Here is a 25511-nt window from a genome sequence, read left to right on the forward strand (position 1 = left end):
CCTGGTTAAATAAAGGTAAAATATATATATATTTTTTTAAACATGAACTCTGAAGCATTTATTTGGACTGTAATCTGAGGTTCAGTTAACTCGAATGTACTTACAGTATCCTCTGCAGCAGAGGTAACTCTGGGTTTTCCTTTCCTGTGGTGGTCCTCATGGGAGCCAGTTTCATCATAGCGCTTGATGGTTTTTGCGGCTGCACTTGAAGAAACTTTCAAACTTCTTGACATTTTCCCGATTGACTGCCCTTCATGTCTTAAAGTAATGATGGACTGTTGCTTCTCTTTGCTTATTTGAGCAGTTCTTGCCATAATATGGACTTGGTATTTTACCAAATAGGGCTATCAGCAAGATGGCGCCGAGAGACATGTGAGCTCTGCTTCAGCTCCTAAGGACCTTTGTGTCATCAAGGACATAAACCACCCGAGCCACAGACTGTTCACCCCACTATCATCCAGAAGGTGAGGTCAGTACAGATGCATCAAAGCTGGGACCGAGAGACTGAAAAACAGCTTCTATCTCAAGGCCATCAGACTGTTATAGTGGCAAAAAAAAGTATGTGAACCCTTTGAAATGACCTGTATTTCTGCATAAATTGGTCCTAAATTTTGATCTGATCTTCATCTAAGTCACAACAATAGACAAACACAGTCTGCTTAATCTAATAACACACAAACAATTATATGTTTTCATGTCTTTATTGAACACACCGTGTAAACATTCACAGTGTAGGGTGAGAAAAGTATGTGAACCCTTGGATTTAATAACTGGTTGACCCTCTTTTGACAGTAATACCCTCAACCAAACGTTTTCTGTAGTTGCGGATCAGACCAGCACAATGGTCAGGAGGAAGACCATTCCTCTTTACAAAACTGTTTCAGTTCAGAAATATCCTTGATGTCTGGTGTGAACCGCTCAAGGTCATGCCACAGCATCTCAAAATGGGTTGAGGTCACGACTCTGACTGGGCCACTCCAGAAGGCATATTGAGCCAACCAGTCTACTGTTGAAGCCATTCGGTTGTTGATTTACTATTGTGTTTTGGGTCGTTGTCTTGTTGCATCACCCAACTTCTGTTGAGCTTCAATTGGCAGACAGATAGCGTTACATTCTCCTGCAAAATGTCTTGATAAACATGGGAATTTATTATTCCATCAATGATAGCAAGCTGTCCAGGCTCTGAGGCAGCAAGCAGCCCAAACCATGATGCTCCCTTCACCATACTTTACAGTTGGGATGAGGTTGATGTTGGTGTGCTGTGCTGTGCCTTTTTTTCTCCACACTGTGTTCCTTCCAAACAACACAACTTTAGTGTAATCTGTCCACAGAATATTTTGCCAGTAGCGCTGTGGAACATCCAGGTGCTCTTTTGCGAACTTCAGACGTGCAGCAAATGTTTTTTTGGACAGAAGTTGCTGCTTCCGTGGTGTTCTCCCATGAACACCATTCTTGTTTAGTGTTTTACGTATCGTAGATTCGTCAACAGAGATGTTAGCATTTAGCTGACACTCTAGGATTCTTAACCTCATTGGAATGTTTATTCCAAAAACAACAGTCGGTCAACGCCACACACACGGGCGCAATAAGACCCAGTCCAAAACAACAGGACGAAACGGTTCGAGAACAAAATACTTCCACAGAAATCACACACATCAAATAACAGAAAACAAGCCCGAACAAAAGCCGGTGGGCCTACCGGGTTTAAAAAGCCTAAAACCAAAACAAGAAACAGGCGCAACTAATCAGACAAAACTAAATGAAACAGAAAAGGGGATCGGTGGCAGCTAGTAGGCCGGCGACGACGAGCGCCGAGCGCCGCCCGAACAGGAAGAGGCATCATCTTCGGCGGGATTCGTGACACTATCACTTGTGAATTATGCCCAGCTTGTGGACAAGTAAGGCAATAAACAACATGCCTTTTTTTGCAACTTTTTCTCCATCATAGTTGCACACCTCATGTAGCCGAGCCCATAGGCCTATATGTTTTGATAAGGTTTGTATCACAACTAAAGTGGCTAAATAACTTCTTAAAATTCAGCACATCAATTCGCTTTACAACGGCATACATATGCAGCATGAGTTTCAAGTTTGGGGAAGATAATTTAAGATAAACATTCTGATCGACAGCGTCAGCCTTATCACTTCTAAAATATTTTTTGATGCTAGTGATTGTATTCATTTATGATCTATTGCATTCCACAACTGTCCCAGACTATGTTTGGATATTTATTTATTGCTTAGAATAGGTCAACTTTTGTAATATGGGGCATAGTAGATTGACATAGGCTAGTGCTTTTGCTGTTCGTTTGGCCTACTCATCCTGTTGGCTGATGAAAAGTAAATGTGGGCAGTTTTTTCAACATCTTCAATATGCGCCTCAGAATTCGATAAGGACGCGCAGTTGCATCCCCAATGTGTCGGTGTTCACTTATAGCCTGTGAGAAGGACCCAATCACGTGACTGGCATTGGCTAATAATAATTGAGATACTTGAGACAGCCGTGTGAGTGAAAGGTACTTCGGAGCACGCAGCCAGGAAAAATAAATTATCATTATTCTATTCAACCCAAGGGCACAACGGCCACTGGTTGCAAAAAACATGGATTTTTTTTAGGGGGCATTACGGCCACACAAAGGGGATGCCACCGGGAAATTCGAGGCATTATCAAGTTTGTCAAATTGTAAATAGGAGACTGATGAAGTGTGTGTAGCCTGCGCAAAAAAGAAAGCAGAGCTCATGCCTTTTATGCAACTTTTTTCAAATCATCATTTGAGTCGCATAACGCAGCCTTAGAATATATTAAAAATCAAAACATATATCCCAACATTTGATGGCAACTAATGTTGCATAAATAACTCTAAATTAAGGATATAGGAGGACCTGCTTCTTTGTTAACTTACTCAACACAGAATATCCACATGTGTGCACTCCCTCAAATCGTTTGGAGAAAATATCCATTCTATTTTAGTCAGCTATGTTCAATTGTATTCTTCCTACTATAAAATAATGCCACGAAATTCTAAGCAAATTTTGTTTGCTAAATGAACTAGTGTAGCCCACAGCCATATGGCATAGCATAAGGACAACATAGTATGCTTTTCTGTTCTTCTGAAATAGACTACATCATGTTTCTTTAGACGGGTCTAAAATAAATAATGGATTTATATTACATGGATTGAGACTTTATAAAATGTAGATGTTCCAAAGGTCTAAATCAGTGGCTTGTAGGATATGTGTGGAAACCTGGAGATGCTAAATGTATTCATGTTAATTACGACCAGTTATTTTCTTGACAATCACCAGCTGACAACATTTCATGACCGCCACAGCCCTAATTTGGGAAATAGGATTTTGAAGGTGTGTGTGTGTGTGTGTGTCTCGCTCTCTCTTACAGCTCCACCTCCTGGGGAAATCAGCAGGAGGCCTCTTGACTAAATGTACAGAGAGTTCTGTTCAATCAGTGGGTTTGTTTGTCTCAGTACCATTGTGTGTGTATGTATGTATGTGTGTGTGTGTGTTGTGGGTTTTACTATCCTTGTGGGGATCAGAAAAGGGACATTTCCCCAGCCCCACAAGGAAAAAAGGCTTAGGGTTAGAATTAGGGGTTATGTTTAGGAGTTAGGGTTAGGTTAAGGGGTTTTGGAAAATAGTGTTTTGATGGTGTTTGTGTGTCTCCCTCACTCTTACAGCTCCACTTTCTGGGGAAATCAGCAGGAGGCCTCAACTAAATATCACAATCAAAATAATTGATTTTATAAGTAGGAATGAAAAACACGACTGATAATGAGAACATGAGCTGTGGCGTCAAGAGGTGGGCACATCAGTGTTAAATGTGAAATCACCATTATTTACGAGAATTCAACACATTAATTCACAGCTCTCATCCTCTCCAAATCTGAAATAAATAACTTTTCCCCATTTAATTATGCTAGCAAGACCAGAATAATTACATTTTCCTCGATGGAACATGGAGCTGAAAATATTCCGGTACAGAACACAATCCTCCGACACCTCAAAGTTGACATAACAGCCTTTGAGTCTAGTAAAAATCACTTCACCCTGGACCCCAGAGTTTCAGAGCGCTGTGTGTGAGCATGCTTTGGAACAACAGGGCAGAGCCCCATGTCAAGAATGAGGAATGCCCCAGACGTGCAGATAAGACTATGACGGAAGGGCCTTTCAAGTCTACCCACAATCACACACATACTTAAGCAAGACATTTGACAGAGATAGTAAAGCATTAATAAATTGACAAATTGCATCCAGTGACGCTATAAAGAGCAAGCAGTAGAATCGTCTGAGACTTATGCTTTGTCCTTATGGCCCAAGTTTATCACAAAAGGAGTCTTTCAGTAGGGCTGGCACAATTACCATATAACCGTGTAACCGAAGATTATGGGTGAAGATTGTCATGAAAATAAAAGAACCATCATAACCCGTGATAAATCTATAAATTGGAAGGTACCGGAACCAAAAGTGAGCCTGAGAGGGGGGGTGACCTGGGGGGGCTCTGAGGTACAAGAACTAATTTTAAAAAAATAATAATAATTACCTCACAAATTATTGAAATGACAGGCAACAGTGCATGTTCAGACCTCTTAACTTTTTCCACATTTCGTGATGTTACAGCCTTATTTTAAAATGGATTCAATTGTTTTTTCCCTCATCAATCTACACACAATACCCCATAATAACAATGCAAAACAGATATATCCCATTTATATAGTATTTATAACCTTACTCAGTACTTTGTTGAAACACCTCTGGCAGCGATTACAGCCCTAGGATCTTCTTGGGTATGATGCTACAAGCTTGTGTCATGACGTGCCCCTGAGGGGAAGATCAAATAATGCACAGCTCACTCATAGGCGGTGGCCGATGCACTCGTGCCAAAAGCTTCTCTTTCTTGCTTAGAAGTTGATAACTTGGTAGCCTACAGACAGATTAGATCTTTTCAGCAGGATCCATTTGCTTTCCAACCTCTGTTTTCCCTTGATTGTATTTAAAAGAATACGAAAGGCCTGTTATGGCTGCATGCTGTTCACTGACAGATTTGCCACACCGTTCCCGACTGTAAGCATGCCTTGTGATTGGGCTACACACAATCCACAGATTATTTTTTTTTTAAATAGCCTATTGAACATCTGTGCCTAAATTATAGGCCTACTCCTTGGTGTCGTATTCTGAATGATGTAATTTATTTTTTAATAGACAGCAGTAATTCTAGAACTTTGGCAAATATATCTCAATTTAATCAAATCAATTATGAAGAGGGGGAGAGAGATGAAAGAAAGAGAATGTCATTCTAGTTCTGTGAGAGATACAGGCTTGCTTCTCTCTCACCACTGCAATGGCCACGCATTGGTTTATATGCTACAATGTTGCGCAAACCATGAGGACCAACACAAATAAATTCTTAGAATATTAGGCACTATTTTCACAGTATGTTTTTTTAGGGAGGCAGCCAGGTGAATTACAGAGGAGTCAACTTGGATGAACTGTGATTGTTTTTATTAGGATTTCGACATCGCAAAATATTTTTCATGCCACGAGTTGTGCCATATCCTGACAAATGGGTTCTGGAACAAAACAGTCCAAAACAGAGGTCAAATTATGCACGGGTCCTAACTGTTTAAAAAATATATATACATACTGCCTTCAGAAAGAATTCACAACCCATGACTTATTCCACATTTTGTTGTGTTACAGGATGAATTTAAAATGGATTACATTTAGATTTTGTGTCACTGGGAAACACACAATACCCCATATTATCAAAGTGGAATTATGTTTTTAGACATTTTTACAGATGTATTGAGATCTATTTTTGAGTCAATAAGTATTCAACCCCTTTGTTATGGCAAGCCTAAGTAAAAATGTTCTTAACAAGTCAAGTAATAGGCTCTAATTTCGGCTGGCGTTTCAGCAGCACTTGCAATTTCGTCATGCAAAAACTGTCACACTGGCATTTTCCAGCAATATACCTGTCTTATATCAGCTCGCTTGTGCCCAGATAGGCAGGGTGGAAATATTTGAGGTGCATTCCTAAAAACATGATCCAAAGTGATAATTTCAGGCAGTGGTGATAGTGGGCTGGATAGTGATATTTAAGACCTACCAGTAACGCAGTTGGTTATGGCATGACTTTTGACAGCGGAAAGGCAGCCTATCCAGCCATGACGCACACTGCCCATATGCACATTGAACAAGAGTAGCCTAATGTGCTTTTGGTGCCGGTATACTTCGTATTTTTGTCTGCCCAATGAAATTGCGAAGCCGATAAAGGGTTTGGCTACTGAGACCGCTTGCAAATACATCTTAAATCACCTAAGCTTTATTAAAATATCAAGTCTGAGAGGAGTAAAACAGTGAGCCGACATTCCCTTTTTAATCTATGCATTGTAGGCAGGCCCACATTCATTTAGCCATACAGGTCCCGTTTTGGTTGTGCGTAAAAACCCCTCCATGATGTAGGCTGCATGTCCATCATGAGAGATGAGAACCTCGGTGAATACCAGTGAACCTCATATTTAGAAGTTCTGTAACCTGTAACAACTGCTTGTTTTCCATTTCATACGCTCAAAACCCAAGACCTCCCTTAGGGCCTACTATAAGACTGGTTCAACAGCAGTAACGGTCTTTTTTATCCTGGCCATTTTATGACTACTTATTTGTTGTTGTTTAAAATGTTATTCCAACCCAATTTATTAGAATGATTCACCTTTCTGGTATTATGGTGACAACGTCCTTGGCGCGCTTGCAATGCAACTTCTGGAGATGGTTCCGATTACGTTCATAAAACATAGGCCAATTTGGGAAGAGTATAACGGTGAGTGAACATTCTCCCTTTCTCTTTATATTGGATCTTTGTCCAGCTACTTTGACAAGTTTGGATGCGTATAAAACCCTCAATAGTCTGCATTGTTTTAATATTATATGCCCACAGGGAGAAATGATGGTGCCTGTAAGTGTGACATAGCCTATTTAAAACAAGTTGTTGTTATGTTTAGTTTAGAATTTTTTAAGAATTATTCATTCTCTTTTTAGGCCTTATCAATGTTTAATTTAGCTTATTGACAATGTCTGGCATGTCCATGCTGAGCCATAATGTAATTTACAGTAGGCCTAGCCACTACCGTATATCAGTGTGAATGCTACTGAAGCCATGCAATTACTTAGAACAATATGGACTGCAAATGGGTTCAAGTTAATGTATTTAGCAAATATTGTTCTACATTTTGTTATTTCATATCTGTAAGCCATTTAACAAACTATAACGGACTAACATTAGACTTGGGAGTTGATTCCAAGGCAATACATAGGTTTGTTAAAATAGAGCCCAATAAGTTGCATGGACTAACTGTGTGCAATAGTATTTAACATTATTTTTGAATGACTACCTCATCTGGGGCGGCAGGGTAGCCTAGTGGTTAGAGTGTTGGACTAGTAACCGGAAGGTTGCAAGTTCAAACCCCCGAGCTGACAAGGTACAAATCTGCCGTTCTGCCCCTGAACAGGGCCGTCATTTACAATGACGGCCTATACTGGCCAGACTCGGACGACGCGGGCATGGAGACGGAACACAAATATAGGTTTGTCCCAGGTGGGCAGCCCAATTGAAAATCACATTCACAGCCTAGTTATTGCCCATATAGGTCTCACTATACACCCATCCTTTACCCAGATGTACAGTGCATTCGGAAAGTATTCAGACTGCTTGACTTTTTTTTACGTTACAGCCTTACTCTAAAATGGATTAAATACATTTAAAAAATCATCAATGTACACACAATACCCCATAATGAGAAAGCGAAAACAGGTTTTTATAAATGTACATTTATTAAAAATTAAAAACAAAAATCTTATTTACATACAGTTGAAGTCGGAAGTTTACATACACTTAGGTTGGAGTTATTAAAACTCGTTTTTCAACCACTCCACAAATGTTTTGTTAACAAACTATAGTTCTGGCAAGTCAGTTAGGACATCTACTTTGAGCATGACACAAATAATTTTTCCAACAATTGTTTACAGACAGATTATTTCACTGTATCACAATTCCAGTGGGTGAGAAGTTTACATACACTAAGTTGACTGTGCCTTTAAACAGCTTGGAAAATTCCAGAAAATGATGTCATGGCTTTAGAAGCTTCTGATAGGATAATTGACATCATTTGATTCAATTGGAGATGTACCTGTGGATGTATTTCAAGGCCTACCTTCAAATGCAGTGCCTCTTTGCTTGACATCATGGGAAAATCAAAAGAAATCAGCCAAGACATCAGAAAAAGAAATTGTAGACCTCCACAAGTCTGGTTCATCCTTGGGAGAAATTCCCAAATGCCTGAAGGTACCACGTTTATCTGTACAAACAATAGTACGCAGTAAGTAAGTATAAACACCATGGGACCACGCAGCCGTCATACCGCTCAGGAAAGAGAAGCATTTGGTCTCCTAGAGATGAACGTAATTCGGTGGAAAAAGTGCAAATCAATCTCAGAACAACAACAAAGGACCTTGTGAAGATGCTGGAGTAAACAGGTACAAAAATATATATATCTACAGTAAAATGAGTCCTATATCGACAACCTGAAAAGCCGCTCAGCAAAGATGAAGCCACTGCTCCAGTACTGCCATTAAAAAAGCCCGACTACGGTTTGCAACTGCACACAGGGACAAAGATCGTACCTTTTGGAGAAATGTCCTCTGATCTGATGAAACAAAAATAGAACTGTTTGGCTATAATGACCATCGTTATGTTTGGAGGAAAAAGGGGGAGGCTTGCAAGCTGAAGAAGACCATCCCAACCGTGAAGCACGGGGATGGCAGAATCATGTTGTGGGGGTGCTTTGCTGCAGGAAGGACTTGTGCACTTCACAAAATAGATGGCATCATGAGTGATGACAATTACGTGGATATATTGAAGCAACATCTCAAGACATCAGTCAGGAAGTTTAAGCTTGGTTGCAAATGGGTCTTCCAAATGGACAATGATCCCAAACATACTTCCAAAGCTGTGGCAAAATGGCTTAAGGACAACAAATCAAGGTATTGGAGTGGCCATCACAAAGCCCCTCAATCCCACAGAACATTTGTGGGCAGAATTGAAAAAGTGTGTGCGAGCAAGGAGGCCTACAAACCTGACTCAGTTACACCAGCTTTGTCAGGAGGAATGGGCCAAAATTCACCCAACTTATTGTGGGAAGCTTATGGAAGGCTACCCAAAATGTTTGACCCAAGTTAAACAATTTAAAGGCAATGCTACCAATTACGAATTGAGTGTATGTAAACTTCTGACCCACTGGGAATGTGATGAAAGAAATAAAAGCTGAAATAAATCATTCTCTCTACTATTATTCTGACATTTCACATTCTTAAAATAAATTGGTGATCCTAACTGACCTAAAACAGGGAATTTTTACTGGGATTAAATGTCAGGAATAGTGAAAAACTGTGTTTAAATGTATTTGTCTAAGGTGTAGGTAGGTATTCAGACCATTTGCTATGAGACTTGAATTTGAGCTCAGCTGCCTCCAGTTTCCATTGATCAGCCTCGAGATGTTTTTCAACTTGGATGGAGTCCACCTGTAGTAAATTCAATTGATTGGACATGATTTGGAATGGCACACACAGGTCTATAGAAAAGGTCCCACAGTTGATAGTGCATGTCAAAACAAAAACCAAGTCATGAGGTCGGGAAGGGTACCAAAACAATTACCGCAGCATTGACAAACTAAGCAATCGGGGGAAAAGGGCCTTGGTCAGGGAAGTGACCAATAACCAGATGGTCATTCTGACAGAGCTCCAGAGTTCCTCTGAGGAGATGGGAGAACCTTCCACAAGGACAACCATCTCTGCAGCACTCCACCAATCAGGTGGAGTAGAGTGGCCAGTCAGAAGCCACTCCTCAGTAAAAAGGCACATGACAGCCCACTTGGAGTTTGACAAAAAAGCACCTAAAGGACTCTGACCATGAGAAACAAGATTCTCTGGTCTGATGAAACCAAGATCGAACTCTTTGCCCTGAATGCCAAGTGTCACGTCTGGAGGAAACCTGGTACCATCCCTTCTGTGAAGCATGGTGGTGGCAACATCATGCTGTGGGGATTTGTTTCAGCGGCAGGAAATGCGAGACTAGTCAAGTTCGAGTAAGAGATGAATGGAGCAAAGTACAGAGGGATCATTGATGTAAACGTGCCCCAGAGCGCTCAGGACCTCAGACTGGTGCGAAGGTTCACCTTCCAACAGGACAATGACCTTAAGCACACAGCCAAGAAAATGTAGGAGTGGCTTTGGGACAAGTCTCTGAATGTCCTTAAATGGCGCAGCAAGAGCTCAGGCCTGAACCCGATCTAACATCTCTGGACAGACCTGAAAATTGCTATGCAGCGACGCTCCCCATCCAATCCTTGAGAGGATCTGCAGAGAAGAATGGGAGGAACTCCCCAAATATAGGTGGGCACGCTTGTAGCGTCATACCTAAGGTTGCACATTTTGAGTAATATTCAGAGGTGGAAACTTTGTGGGAATATATGGGAATTAACTGGAATATATGCAAACTAATATTAATACCATTTAAATGTAGATGTTTTTTTTGCATTGGATATATTTACCATAACATACGGAGACTGAAACATAAACCTTTTACCTTATCATAAGTAGGCTTTATTTGCAAATGATTCAATCCTTCCAATTTAGTTAAATGAGTTGACTCTTCAGCTGGGATGATTTCACTGAACAACAAAAGAAAGGGAATATTGAATGATCCCCAATGATCCATCACATCTCCCAAAACCGTTTTCAACATACATCTGTAAAATGATGGTCTAGAAACTAAGGCTTTGGTAGTCTTCCTCTCAGGCTTCCATTTCTTCTCTCTGGACCACCTCAATGTCCAACTCTTGAACATCAGACTCTGGGCCTCATCTTCACTGTCACTTTCCAACCTTGTTGAGGATGACTCGTTGCCAGGTGAAAAAAGACTCAAATTTGCCCAGATGGCCACCAATTTTTCAACCCTTGTATTGGTCAGTTTGTTGCGTGCTTTGGTGTGTGTGTTCCAAAACAAGGACCAGTTGGGCTCTGAGGAGGATGTTGGTGTGATTTGGAGGATGATGGAGGCATCAGGTGAGAGCCTCAGATCCACAAAGTCCCGTCCACCAGGTGGCTGATGAGATATGTTGGCACGACTGCCATATTGCATTTCTATCTCAAAGCCCTTGCTTGGAAGTGTACTTCGCCAGACTGCCAAGAACATTGCGCTCATCCAGGCCAAGGTAGTGAGACATGGGAGTGATGACACCATAGGCCTTGTTGATCTCTGCACCAGACAGGATGCTCTTGCCAGCATACTTGGGGTTCAACATGTACCCTGTGGCATGTATGGTCTTCAGGCAGAAGTCTTCACGCTTTTTGATGTATTTCAGAACTGCAGTTGCCCCTGCTTGGAGCAACAGTGAAGTGGGCAGGGCAGTACAGATTTCTTATCTTACATCTGCAAGCAGAGTCTGAACATCAGACAGGATGGCATTGTCTCCCTAAATCTGTGCAATGGCTACTGTTATATGTTTCAGGAGTTTTAGGCTGCTTACCATGCTCTCCCAAAATACATAATCTAGGAGGATCCTCTTGATGGGGCTGTCCATATCAGCAGACTGTGATATGGCCATTTCTTGGAGAGACTCCTTCCCCTCCAGGAGACTGTCAAACATGACAACACCACCCCAACGGGTGTTGCTGGGCAGCTTCAATGTGGTGCTTTTATTCTGCTCACTTTGCTTGGTGAGTTAGATTGCTGCCTTAACTTGAATTTCCTTCACATACCTAACCATTTCCTTGGCTCTCTTGTAGAGTGTATCCATTGTTTTCAGTGCCATGATGTCCTTGAAGAGCAGATTCAATGTATGAGCAGCACAGCCAATGGGTGTGATGTAAGGGTAGGACTCCTCCACTTTAGACCAAGCAGCCTTCATGTTCTAAGTATTGTCTGTCACCAATGCAAATACCTTCTGAGGTTCAAGGTCATTGGCAACTGCCAATTATTTACTAAATAACAAAAAATCATGTATGTCATATACAATATATTCACCCCACCCAGTATTGTAATCAAAACTTACCAGAAAGCATGTAGTCCTTGGCTCAGACAGTGTAGTAGTGTGGGCTCAATAGCATCTCATTAGTGTGCAAGATCTTGAGACTCAGCTGTTCATGTGATGGAAGAATGCACCTTGCATGCAATTGGGGATAGTTTAACCAAAATATGCCACAAGACCTAGAATTGCCTTATGTGTATCCCACAAAAAAAGGTTTACTGTTATTAGCTTACTTTTTAAAATGAATTTAAGCAAAATTCCCGGGCTTAATTTCCCATGGAACATTTCCGGAACAATTCCGTAAATTTACCGGAAAGTTTCCGACCCTTTGCAACACTAGTCATACCAATGAAGAATCAAGGCTGTAATCGCTGCCTAGTGTGCTTCAACAAAGTACTGAGTAAAGGGTCTACTACTTATGTAAATGTGATATTTACTTTTTTGCTTTATCATTATGGGGTATTGTGTATAGATTGATGAGGGGGATAAACAATTGAATCCATTTTAGAATAAGGCTATAACATAACAAAAAAATTTAAAAGTCAAGGGGTCTGAATAATTTCCAAATGCACTGTAACCCATTTGGGTAAACCACTAGGGCAACTTATGAAGCCCAACATGGCAACCACGTGGGGCAAATGTGGATACTGAGGACAAAACCTTGTGGGTCCCCGTTGTGTTTCCCTCATGGGGCCCGTGAAGCAGCCCTCCATTAACCATATAGGCCCCACATGGAAATGTTAGCTGGGTTATTTTGGTGAGTTGGTCATTTGGCTGACCAATAAGCATCCTCCAAAATTCCATGACCGTCACAGCCATACCTCTTGGGGCGATAAGGTAAGGAAGTGGTGAGGGTGTGGTGGGAGGGAACACAGCTTTGAATCTTAATTACCTCAGCCAACAGCCAAGACATTGACACAGAAGCTCTGGGACGCCTTCACCCGGTGTGGCAAGACCGCAGCTGAGGGAGGCAAACAGAGAGTTGGGTTGACATACCTTGTCATCACTTTTCTACCCTAATTTTTTCAGATCTTACTTATACAGCTGAAGAAAATACATATTCTACCAGTGCAGAATATATCATTATTCCACAAGAACCTCAAAATAGCTCAGGATGAGCTACTCTGTTCAACAAACTTTCACAATAGATTCTAGGGAATAAGTACACCAGTGAATAGTGGGCCTATTTCTCACTGGGGGCCTTTTTCTCCAAGAAAAAGAGGTTAATGAACCAGAACAGACAGTTATTACATACATCTGTGTCACTTCAGTGAGGCTCATAATATAGTTAAGTGCAGAGTCATAAAAATACACACAGGACCTCTTGAAGTTCTCTGCATAGTGACGCACACTACGGTTTCATAGCAGTAATGCTCGTTGAATCCTAAGAGGGCTAACTTTAGCATGTAAATTATAAAACCTTTGGAAGGTGATAAGAACAGAAAAACACACCCAAATGTCTTGAATTATAAGCAGGACAAGCATTCACACTCTTTGGATACTGTATGACTCCTAAGGATAGATTCAAATGTTTGTTAAATTAAGTTAACTTAGCCAAGCCAATTCCATTATTAATAAGGTTTAAAGTCAAATAGACTTAGCCTTAAGCAAAAGACACATGTGTATCAAAGTTTGGGCTGAGAAAGATAGAGTGATAAGAAAAGATAAGCACAACACCCTAAGATTGGCACTGAAACAACAATGATCAAATCTTATTGGTCACATGCACTGAATACAACAGGTTCAACAGGTACAACAGGTACAACAGACCTTAGTGAAATGATTACTTACGAGCACCTAACCAACAATGCAGTTAAAGTAATAAATGAATAAGAAATAAAAGTAACAAGTAATTAAAGAGCAGCAGTAAAATAACAATAGTGAGACTATACACAGGGGGGTACCAGCAAAGAGTCAATGTGCGGGGGCACCGGTTTGTCGAGGTGATTGAGGTAATATGTACATGTAGGTAGGGTTATTAAAGTGATGATAACAACAGAGAGAAGCAGCGGTGTGAAAGAGGGGGGGGGGGGGGGGGGGGGGGGGGTATGGGTAGCCATTTGGGTAACCATTTGATTAGATGTTCAGGAGTCCTATAGCTTGGGGGTAGAAGCTGTTTAGAAGCCTCTTGGACCTAAACAGTGCCCTCTGCACTATCCCACCGTAAGTAACCCAAGTTACGTCAAATACAGTTTTGTCATACCGTGCATTTATATTGTGGTTTATTTTCCCACATTACATCTCTGTATCAAATTAAAGCCTGCTGTTGTGATTGACATCAATTGCCAAGTAGTGTATGCAAACTGAATCTGACATATCCAATGATGGTGAAACCAAATAAATGTTTATCTTCATTATACAGCTTGTCACACAGGCTGCCAAACTACAAACACTGCATATTTGGGCATCAGTTTTGTAAATATTTTCTAAGCGTCAGTCAAGCTCAGATTGCATATTTTGTTCTATGGCAATTGGAAAAATCTGTTGAAAAGCAGTAGTACCCCATCTACAGGACACAAAAAGTAATCTTTATCAGAAGACTACCATACACTGTGCATTCTAGTTACTGCCCCTCACAATCATTAAGTACTGCGTATAGGCTACTACTGTAAAAAATAATCTACTTTATTTGTAAAGCGCTTGTCAACATGGTGCTCAAAGATCCAAATAATAAGCTGCCATCTAAGCTGTTAAACGTTTCCCCATTCAAAAGGTACTACAATAACATACTGACAGTATATGGACCAGATAGGGGGATTATGTCTGTGAAACAGTAAATTGTTGTTAACTACATATGTATGTGACCCCATGTGAAATGTTTGTACAGGATGCGAAGGGACACATTTTTGTCATACCACAGACCATGCTGTCCCACACTGCCTACCCATGACTGACTGAGCAGAAGAGCTACTATGAATGTCTGAATGGGATACAGATTTACAATTGTTAGCTTAGTTCCTTGGCACTGCATGCAAACTCCAGCAGAGGCTGAGGACCTTCTATTTATACTCAATCAGCAGTAAGTTTGATAGCGTGAGTGAGTGAGTGAGTAAGTGAGAGAGTGTGTGAGAGAGGGACGGAGAGATAAATTAGTTGAACAGGAAGAGGGGAAGATAAAGAGAGGAGGGCAAGATTGTATAAATATTTTCTGGGAAATTCATTCTAAATTCATATGGTAATGATGGCCTTCCAAACAGCCATTAAGCGCTGTTCATAAAAACATCTGAATGTTCAGTATCAGTACTCATAATGTAAACAGTCTTCTTTGCCAAATATAATAATCATGCTTGCACAATCTAAAGTCTCTGAACTTCTTAGCAAAATCTGTCAATTGGAATAGCCTGAACAATAAATGTGGCCCAAGTTACAATGAAGGAACAGATACGAAAGGATATTTCAGAAAAAATCTTCAGAAGTTTCCTGAACAACTCGTTTCGAAATGTGTTAATTTCTCGAGCTACAATTAATATATGATCAGTTACACAGATGCCTAATTCATTTCTAGCTAGGCCTACACCATGTAGGCTACATAAATAATAGAACAAGATGACCTAGAAATAAAAATACAATTATTGGACCAATAGATAAGTCTATATTACAACCCTATTAAAATACCAAGAGAATATTGACAAACAAGTTTGGGGAGTATTCTGATTACATGAAAATGAACTGTAATCAGTTAAATTACCAGCAAAAATATTGTAATCAGATTACAGATACTTTTGACAAACTAGATGATTATGTTTAAATTCAGAAAGGATGTTTGCTAAAAAACACATTATGACACCTTTCAGTTCTCTCAATGATATTCAATTAGACACTGAAAAAAAGCACAAGTTTAAGTATGGTCCACCTGAGCGAGTCTGACCACAAGTCAGGGACCACTATGATGACACACCAAATGTGTCTGATGGATCCTTTGTCTTCTTCTAATGCCTTAAGAATAAATGAATCCACAAGTAACTGAAAGTAATCTGATTACGTTACTGAGTTTGGGTAATCCAACATTTACTTCACTGATTACCAGTGGCGCAAAATACTTAAGTAAACCTACTTTAAAGTACTACTTAAGTAGTTTTTGGGGTATCTGTACTTTACTATTTATATTGTTGACAACGTTCACTTTTACTCCACCACATTCCTAAAGAAAATAATGTACTTTTTACTCCTAACATTTTCTCTGCCACCCAAAAGTACTTGTTACAATTTGAATGCTTAGCAGGACAGAAATTGTGAAATTCACACACTTATCAAGATGTCATCCCTACTGCCTCTGATCTGCCGGACTCAATAAACACAAATGCTTCATTTGTAAATTATGTCTGAGTGTTGGAGTGTGCCCCAGGCTATCCATAAATAAATAAAAACAAGACAACTGTGTCATCTGGTTTGCTTAATTTAAGGAATATGAAATAATAATACTTTTACATTTTATACTTCAGTATTTTTTAGCAATTACATTTACTTTTGATACTTAAGTAGTTTTAAAACCAAACACTTTCAGACATTTACTCAAGTAGTACTTTACTGGGTGAATTTCACTTTTACTTGAGTCACTTTCTATTAAGGTATCTTTACTTTTACTAAAGTATGACATTTGGGGACTTTTTCCACAAGGGATTACAATTTCGGACAGGTAACTAGTAACAAATGGATTGCGTTCAGAAAATAACCTTCCCAACCCTGTATAAACTGGATAAAGACAAGACACAAATGACACACCTGCCAGAATTGAGTACGGCACGTAGGCTAAACTTTAAGATTTCCAGTTAGTGGAAGACACATTTTGGAAATTAAAAGAGTTTAAGAGAGACATTATTGAGTTATTCCCCCTGTATGTGTAGGCTATAGCCAAATACAATCAAAACATACTTTATTTAATTCCTTGACAAATGTAAATCCCACATTTCCCTGTCTGTTTTCGAAATGTAGTGTTCCTTTTTAAAAGTCTCCTGCCGTCAACACGTAACGTTATTTGAAAAGTTTCACTTTCCTACCTTTGGTCGACTTTAGTATTTCAGATAAGAAAGACACCAACAACTGCAGCTTATGAAGGAAAATGTAGTTCTGTTTCTTCATTGAAGTTCGTTGTCTTTATCACCGTACTTTTTTTATTATTGCTTTTTAGACTTGAAACTCTGTCCGTGTTGCTTTCGTTGCGAACGGCGTTCAGTCACATGCCAGGAAATGTTTGTGGCTGTAAACAATGTTCGCGTGCAACGGAGCAGGACACGCAGTTCAGTCAAATTATGGGAGGCTGAACAGTGAGCAGCTAAATTGTTTTTTTCTCTCTAACTTCACCGTCTTGTCAATGACAACAAGCCTGGAGTTTATTGAGAAAGCGACCTATTATTGTAAAATTTCCCGGTTGTTGTCATTGCATTACTTTAGTTAACACAGGTAAACAAAAGAAATGTGCTATTGACTAGCTGTTTGTGGGTCACTTAAAAAAATGTGTCTTAGAATAACAATTTATATAACCCTACCCCTATATATATATATATATAACACGTCTGGAGAACAGAAAACATAATTCAAACCATACAAAAATTAGGCCATTGAGTATTTTCAAGAAGCAGAGAATTTGGAGCAGCTTTATTTCTAATGATACCTGACACATTGGCTGCATTTACACGGGGGCGTATTCATTATAGAAACCGTTTGCCATTTAAAACAAAACGGAAGCAAACAGTGCAAAAGGAACGAAACGAATACCCGAATTGTCCAATAGAAACTATCGTTTGCGTCTTCTGTTTGGAGTAAACGGTTTATTTTAAAATACTTTACCGGTTGTCCATGCGGGTGGTCTTTTTGCAGGTAGGACTGTGAGACATCCACAGTAAAGTATAATTAAATAAACTTTTCAAAGTGCTGGTAGGAGGTTAAGTATTCTATAATCACTTGAAGCATGCCACAAGACGCAAATACAGGCATGATACTTGCCAAGCTCATGCACGCGTTTACATAGTTCGGTGCATGCTTCAGGTGATAGAAATCGAAACGCACTACCAGTGCTTTGGTAACTTTATTGGATTATACTTTCCTGCGGATATATTGTCTGGCATTCCTAAAGTCAAAAGAACCAACAGCGGGTAGAGTATGGTTTCCCAAACTTTTTAGGCAGCTAACCCCATTAGATAAAATTTAAAAAAGGTGATGTAATCAACAGCCAATGTTTACTTTTTAAATTGGAGCTATGCCAGTCTATTACAAATCAGTTGGACAGTACTTTTGACATTGTTCAAACCTGATGGAAGTATGGTTTGAAGTGACTGAAATGCATCAAAAAGGTATTGGGAAGTTCAGAAGATCATCTGACAATAAGCAATAAACAATATACAATAAACATTTTGGAGTTTCTCTCAGGACCCCATTTTCTAATCTGGCCATGACCCCTAGTTTGAGTAAATTGAAATGTTGTTTTATTTAACATACTGTCTTGTAGAGGTTATGAGAGGAAACTTTCCTTATCCAAACACATTTCTACCAGACGTAGAATTCCAGATAACCCAATTCTGTACATTTGCCAATAATTGGGCTTTTGACAAATCAGATCTGATCTTTTTGCAATAATTGGACAAAAGAGCAGAATTGGGCTGCCTGTGTAAGCGCAGCCATTGTCTGTGTATCTTCTACATTATGGTTCTTGACGCATCCATCCATCTGTGAATGAATAGTACTTCACCTTGGGCCAATGATCAACTTTAGTATGCTGCTGACCAACCTCAGAGTAGATATTCCGTACTACATCACAGGGTTGATTGTAGCCCTTGGGCTATACTGATTTCTTTCAAACATTTGTCACTTTCCAGCAGCCAGACAAAACAAACAAAGACAGAAAAAAACATGATGGTGGATGACATGTCATGAACGGCACCATCTGAACCCAAACAAAAGACTGATTTACATTCTATCAATTCTGGGTCAATGGCTTTGTCTCATGATGTGTTATCTTTCAGAATTGTTTTGTTGGATAACGGGCAAATGGAGACTCTTCATTCATCTTGCCCTGAAAACAGGAATAAAAAGCAGTTCGAATTAATTTGGATTCAAAGATTTCTACCTTTTGAACACATTGTATGAGAGAGAAAAAGGACTGGAGCATAAAAAGCACAACATATAGAAAAGGAAACCATCTTTGCATATAATTAATAGTCAATTTAATTTATCTGATAAATTCTCCTAATTCTCATATGTTAACATCCATTTTGGTTTGGTTTCCTTTGTGTTACACAGCATTTCTTCTATATCACTTCCATATCTGAATGTCCTGTACATTCAACGGAAAGATCTTTTGCATGCAATATCTGTCGTATGCTATCCTCACAGAAAAATGTACTCACCATTGGCACATCTTCGAGCCTCTCAAACTTTGAACCTCTAGAATTAATGAACTTTGCAATCCCAACAGCCAGTAGAAGACCCAGACAGATGCAAAATATGCATAGGACTGCTACAAGACCCGGACTCCTTGATAAGTCATGGCTCCCATCACTTTGTAAAGCTAAAGAATAAATTACAGTGAAAAAGTATAGTTACGCAAATATATGAATCAGTTGTCTTAAAAGTTGTCAACTGTATTGATTAATTCTGTGGCATTTAAAAAACATGAAAATGCTGTTATCTTGAAAACTTAATTATAATAGAACCTAGGTGCCCATTGGTAACAGCTTTGCCGCTAAGACTCACTGTCTGCAGGGATTCATTTGATGAATTCAATAATATACTATTTGAATCTGAAACACACACCTGTGCTTGAGCTCATGTTCCCTGTGGTAAAATCAGAGTTTGGGGACAAAGTTGACGAGAAGTTTGAGGATGTGGAGTCATGAGAAGTTGTTCCAGTTAGGGTCTGATTTGTAGAAGTGTCAGCTGTAAAACCTGTAGAGGTGGTGCTACCATCGGATGCTTGTGATGGAGTCAGTGTCTGAGAGGATTGGGAAGGCTCAGTTGTCGGTGATGATTCCGATGGGACTTCAGTGTTACCAGTAGGAGCTGAATCAGATGTTTCACTGACTATGAGACGTGTTATACTGGCTTTTGAGGCAGGGACCACTGTGGTGATGACAGACAATGTTGAGGTAGTCTTGTTGGTATCCTTCAATGAAGACAAGTTTGGGGCTCCAGTGGACCCTGCATTAAAATATTGTTTTTATTGAATCATTTCACATTTACAAACTAGGCATGCATACATATATTTATCATATTTAGTTATGCTCTGTAACTGGCTCATCCCTGTTAACAAATCTGTATCGGAGTTCAATGTTTTGAGACAATTTTTTTGTTGTTAAACACATTGAGACAAAACCTGGTATGCATTCGGGTAGTCTCTCGTGATAGACTGTTACTGGCCAGCGCGCAAGCAACATTTGGTTCTGTACTTGGTCGATCTGGGGTGTCAAAAAGAAATGTAATGTGGAAAAGTCTAGTTCCCTTCTGTTTTTCTAATGAAAAACAACACTTCACATTTGCATATAATGAAAGTAATATCCCCGTCATTTGCATTGAAGAAGAGACAGAGATGTCGGGGTGCCTTGTAAGGATCCGACGGCGAGTGAGTAATCCGACTCTACCATCAGTCCTATTAGCCAACATGCAATCATTCGATAATAAAATGGATGAGGTCCGATCAAGACTATCCTACCAACGGGACATTAAATACTGTAATATCTTATGTTTCACTGAGTAATGGCTGAACGACAACATGTATAACATACAACTGGCTAGGTTTTTGGTGCATCAGCAAGATAGAACAGCTGCCCCCAGTAAGACAAAGGGTGGCGGTCTATTTCTATTTGTAAATAACAGGTGTTCCATGAAATCTAGTATTAAGGAGCTCTTAAGGTTTTGCTCACCTGAGGTAGAGTATCTCATGATAAGCTGTAGACCACACTATTTACCAAGGAATTTTTCAGCAATATTTTTCGTAGCTGTCTATTTACCACCACAAACCGATGCTGGCACTAAGACCGCACTCAACAAGGTGGCACTCCTATTGCCCGGGGACTTTGATGCAGGGAAACGTAAATCTGTTTTACATCATTTCTACCAGCATGTTACATGTGCAACCAGAGGAGAAAAAAAACTCCAGACCACCTTTGATTCCACTCACAGAGAAGCGACAAAGCTCACCCTCCATTTGGCAAATCTGACCATAACTCTGATAACTTCCTGATTCCTGCTTACAAGCAAAAACTAAAACTAAATTACTATGGCATTGAGGAGTACACCACATCAGTCACTGGCTTCATCAATAAGTGCATCAGTCCCACAGTGACCGTACGTACATACCCCAACCAAAAGCTATGGATTACAGGTAACATCCGCATGGAGCTAAAGGGTAGAGCTGCCGCTTTCAAGGAGCGGGACTCTAACCCGGACGCTTATAAGAAATCACGCTATGTCCTCCGACAGGCAAAGCGTCAATACAAGACTAAGATCGAATTGTACTACACCGGCTCCGACGCTCGTCGGATGTGGCACGGCTTGCAAACTATTACGGACTACAAAGGGAAGCACATCCGCGAGCTGCCCAGTGACACAAGCCTACCAGATGAGTGAAATTACTTCTATGCTCGCTTCAAGGCAAGCAACACAGAAGCATGCATGAGCGCATCAGCTGTTCCAGACGACTGTGTGATCACACTTTCCGTAGCCAATGTGAGTAAGACCTTTAAACAGGTCAACATTCACAAGGCCGCAGGGCCAGACATATTACCAGGATGTGTACTCCGAGCATGCGCTGACCAACTGGCAAGTGTCTTCACTGACATTTTCAACCTGTCCCTGACCGAGTCTGTAATACCAACATGTTTCAAGCAGACCACCATAGTACCAATGCCCAAGAACACCAAGGTAACCTGCCTAAATTACTATTGACCCATAACACTCACGTCTGTAGGCTAGTCATGGATCACATCACCATCATTATCCCAGAAACCATAGACTCACTTTCCGTAGCCAATGTGAGTAAGACCTTTAAACAGGTCAACATTCACAAGGCCGCAGGGCCAGACATATTTTTTTGCATACCGCCCCAACAGGTGGTATGTGGTGCCAGGATAACAACCTCTCTCTCAACGTGATCAAGACAAAGGAGATGATTGTGGACCACAGGAAAAGGAGGACCGAGCACGCACCCATTCTCATCGACGGGGCTGTAGTGGAGAAGGTTGAGATCTTCAAGTTCCTTGGTGTCCACATCACCAACAAACTATCGTGGTCGAAACACACCAAGACAGTCGTAAAGAGGGCACAAAAATTACTTTACCTCCACCTACGTGTACATATTTCCTCAATTACCTTGACTAGCCTGTGCCCCCGCACCTTGACTCTGTACCGGTACCCCCTGTATCTAGCCTCGCTACTGTTATTTTATTGTTCCTCTTTAATTATTTATTTTTCAATTTTGTATTGTTTTTTACTTCAGTTTATTTGAGTAAATACTTGAACACTTATTTTTCTTAACTGCATTGTTGGTTAAGGGCTTGTAAGGAAGCCTTTCATTATAAGGTCTACACCTGTTGTTATCGGCGCATGTGACAAATTACATTTGATTTGATTTAAAACGGTAAGATGTTTAAAAAAGACTTAGTGATTACCAAAGTTCTAGAGCAGGACTTTAACAGACAACCATCGATTCAACTCATCCCAAACTCATATTTGCTTGGACACACACCACTGGCCCTTTAGTTTTTGCTGCAACTTTCTTCATTAGTGACCTAATGTTCTATGGCGTAAGAAAATCCATTGGTTAAATTCAGATCTTTTATATAATACTTTGGAGCTGCTTGTATGTGCAATATACAGAAATAAATCTATTTCACTTGACTTGAAACCACAATGTCCTGTATACATATTTCCTGGTCATGGTTGTTTTACGGTGTGACCATAACCTCCCTGTTTTGCATAATTTTGCAGGCACAACGGAGCTCTCCATACAGTTTAGGTAAATTATTCTCTAAGGGAATATGTTTTACGAAGAAGATTTTAAATATTGACTTACCTAGAGTGACGGCTACCAAAACAAAAGGTAGAAATATAGTGACACTCATTGCTCCCGCCATGTTTCCTTAGAGGTATAGACGTGATGGTCAACTTGACAGCATGCCCACATTAATACATCCTTGAAAGCAGGATGTTGGTGAATGGCCAGGGTGATCTGCATCTTTTATTCAGTGCATATTCAATGCCTGGAGCTGGCGAGTCACTGTTTGAACAAGTATGTTTGCTCAATAATGAAACTAACCACCCTTAGAACTGAGGGAGTTGAATGACAGTCTACAGTCAAGAGGCATTAAAGTGGGATACATTTTTCCACAAAACAATTCATATCCTTCAAACACCCATTCACAGGATAACTTTCTTAATGCATATTTAGTTCCTTCACCTATTATTTAATATCTACTGTTTTAAAATGATTAGAAAAAATATAAAGCCACTTGATTTCCTAAAAATACAAGTAAAACACAAAAATAAAGCAGCATTGCATTGTCTGAGAAGATAATCACAGTTGAACATGAGGACCCTTGAAACATAATTTGCTGTCCCTTCTTACTGATTACATTTATTCTGCCCATCCCACAACAGTGTGCGTAGATTAGTAGAACATTGACAAAAGTAAATGATTGAGTAATCAGAGAAACTACTTGCATAGGATTTCACAGGTTTCTTGGGTCCTTCCTGTTTGAAATACACTAGTTTAGTGGATAAGGAAGTTGAACGTTGTCTTAGGATTCTTAGTCAACAGGCGGAGGAATTCCTCACTACACAAGGGTGTTTATGGATTAAATGTTATAATACATGAATCTATAACCCCCGGTCATACCAAACATTTGGTTTTTAAATCTGTGCCACATCGACCCTTTGATCACTTTCATACAAATTCATATAAGTGCAATGTATTATGAAGGTACGACAACTTCACATATATTTTTTACATTTTATATTTTCTCCCAAAAATAACATGACATGTTATTCATGTTTCAAATGTTAATTACAGCATTTAACTTGAACTTTTTCCATGTGCCTACGCTAATACAAGATCATCAAATTATATGTATTATAGACGGACTGTGTATAATCTATAATTTCCATTCTTCAACACATTTGCCATAAATGACCAACTATGTAATAACTACATCACATTCCTCCATTAACTTTTGATTCTGTAAATCCTTTTCAGTGTCGATTTTAACGTGGGGGAAAAAAAGTGTAATCATGCCAGTAAAGCCACTACACAACACTAAACAATACATGAATTGCACAATAACGGTGACAAACGGTGCCCGCAAACTGTTAAGGCCTACATAAAGCTGTCTCAACAGCAGTCCCAACATCTTACCACTGCTACACCTGGTTATCAGCGAAGCCTTGTCTGGCAGCGAAACAGTTCATTCAGCCTCATTTACTGTCTTTAAAAAAACATAGCTGATATTGTTGACTTGCTTAAACAAATGTGGTTTTTAATGACAATTGAGATATACAAACTATGGCATAAGGGGACGACAAGTGGATAAGAGGCAATCCGTAATTTCGATTTAAGACATTAATGAGCGAGCTAGGACGGACGTAGTCTATATGATTATTTGTTTAGTAGTTTTGAAATGTACAGTGACAGAATTCAGAACATGGGCCGTTTTCCCTGTACACCAAGTTAGGATAAATAAATGGGGCATATAAGCAGACAATGAAAGTTCTTACAATATTCAATGATTACATTTCTCTAAAACAGGTTATAGGCTACATGTGCACCACCAAGTCAGAACAATAGGTGAAATTAAGAGGGGTAAATATATCAAATTATTAGGGTGAGGCACATGGGCTACTAACATCTTACTGCACAACATACAGTTTCTTAGCTACAGTATACATATCTCCCTGGCATATTAAATCAGTTGTTTTGAGCATGGAACAAATCATGCTTCATTGAGAGCATGGCCAATGTTGATTGTTTATCATTTTAAACTTGGAAAAGAGCCCCTTAATCCCAGATTTTGGACCACACAGCCACTATCACTGATTCCTTCCAAGCCACTCATTGTTGAATTTGCGATTTCCAAATTGTTGTGTAATATCCAATGGCCGATGAGCACTGATATGTTTTATCTATAATTTATCTTCATTATTTTTCTTCATATGACAAGGATTAACAAGGATTTGCCAGTAGATTGTCGACTTGATTCATGATGATGACTGCTGGCTAAGATTTTGAAAGTATGATGTTGACATGATCAGTCTAATCAAAGCTACTGTAGATATAACGTGATTTGACGTCATATTATCTGTGGCCAATGACCTTGAGCCTTCTTGGATGGGCACTTCTAATTTAACTCTATGGCAGCACCCAAGGGGCTAGAATATTTTAGGTCTAACCTAAGACTTGGCGGTGACGTAGTGTCCCTATGAGCGACAGAA

At 39.7% G+C, this 25511-nt stretch overlaps 1 protein-coding gene across 1 annotated transcript in view; it reads right to left on the minus strand.

Annotated features, from left to right (window-relative positions):
* Positions 1-23387, minus strand: part of LOC109902377 (cAMP-specific 3',5'-cyclic phosphodiesterase 4D) — a 170682-nt gene extending 147295 nt beyond the window's left edge. Inside the window, exons 1-5 of the mRNA XM_031786254.1 lie at positions 23101-23387; positions 19845-20228; positions 19439-19599; positions 17093-19104; positions 12988-13056 (exon numbers count right to left, since the gene is read on the minus strand). Coding sequence (XP_031642114.1) covers positions 12988-13008 — 21 coding nt within the window. The 5' untranslated portion in view covers positions 13009-13056; positions 17093-19104; positions 19439-19599; positions 19845-20228; positions 23101-23387. The remainder of the gene's footprint in view (positions 1-12987; positions 13057-17092; positions 19105-19438; positions 19600-19844; positions 20229-23100) is intronic.
* Between the last annotated feature and the right edge of the window lie 2124 nt (positions 23388-25511).

The sequence above is a fragment of the Oncorhynchus kisutch genome, linkage group LG13 (assembly GCF_002021735.2).
Source record: "Oncorhynchus kisutch isolate 150728-3 linkage group LG13, Okis_V2, whole genome shotgun sequence".
Lineage (NCBI taxonomy): Eukaryota > Metazoa > Chordata > Actinopteri > Salmoniformes > Salmonidae > Oncorhynchus > Oncorhynchus kisutch.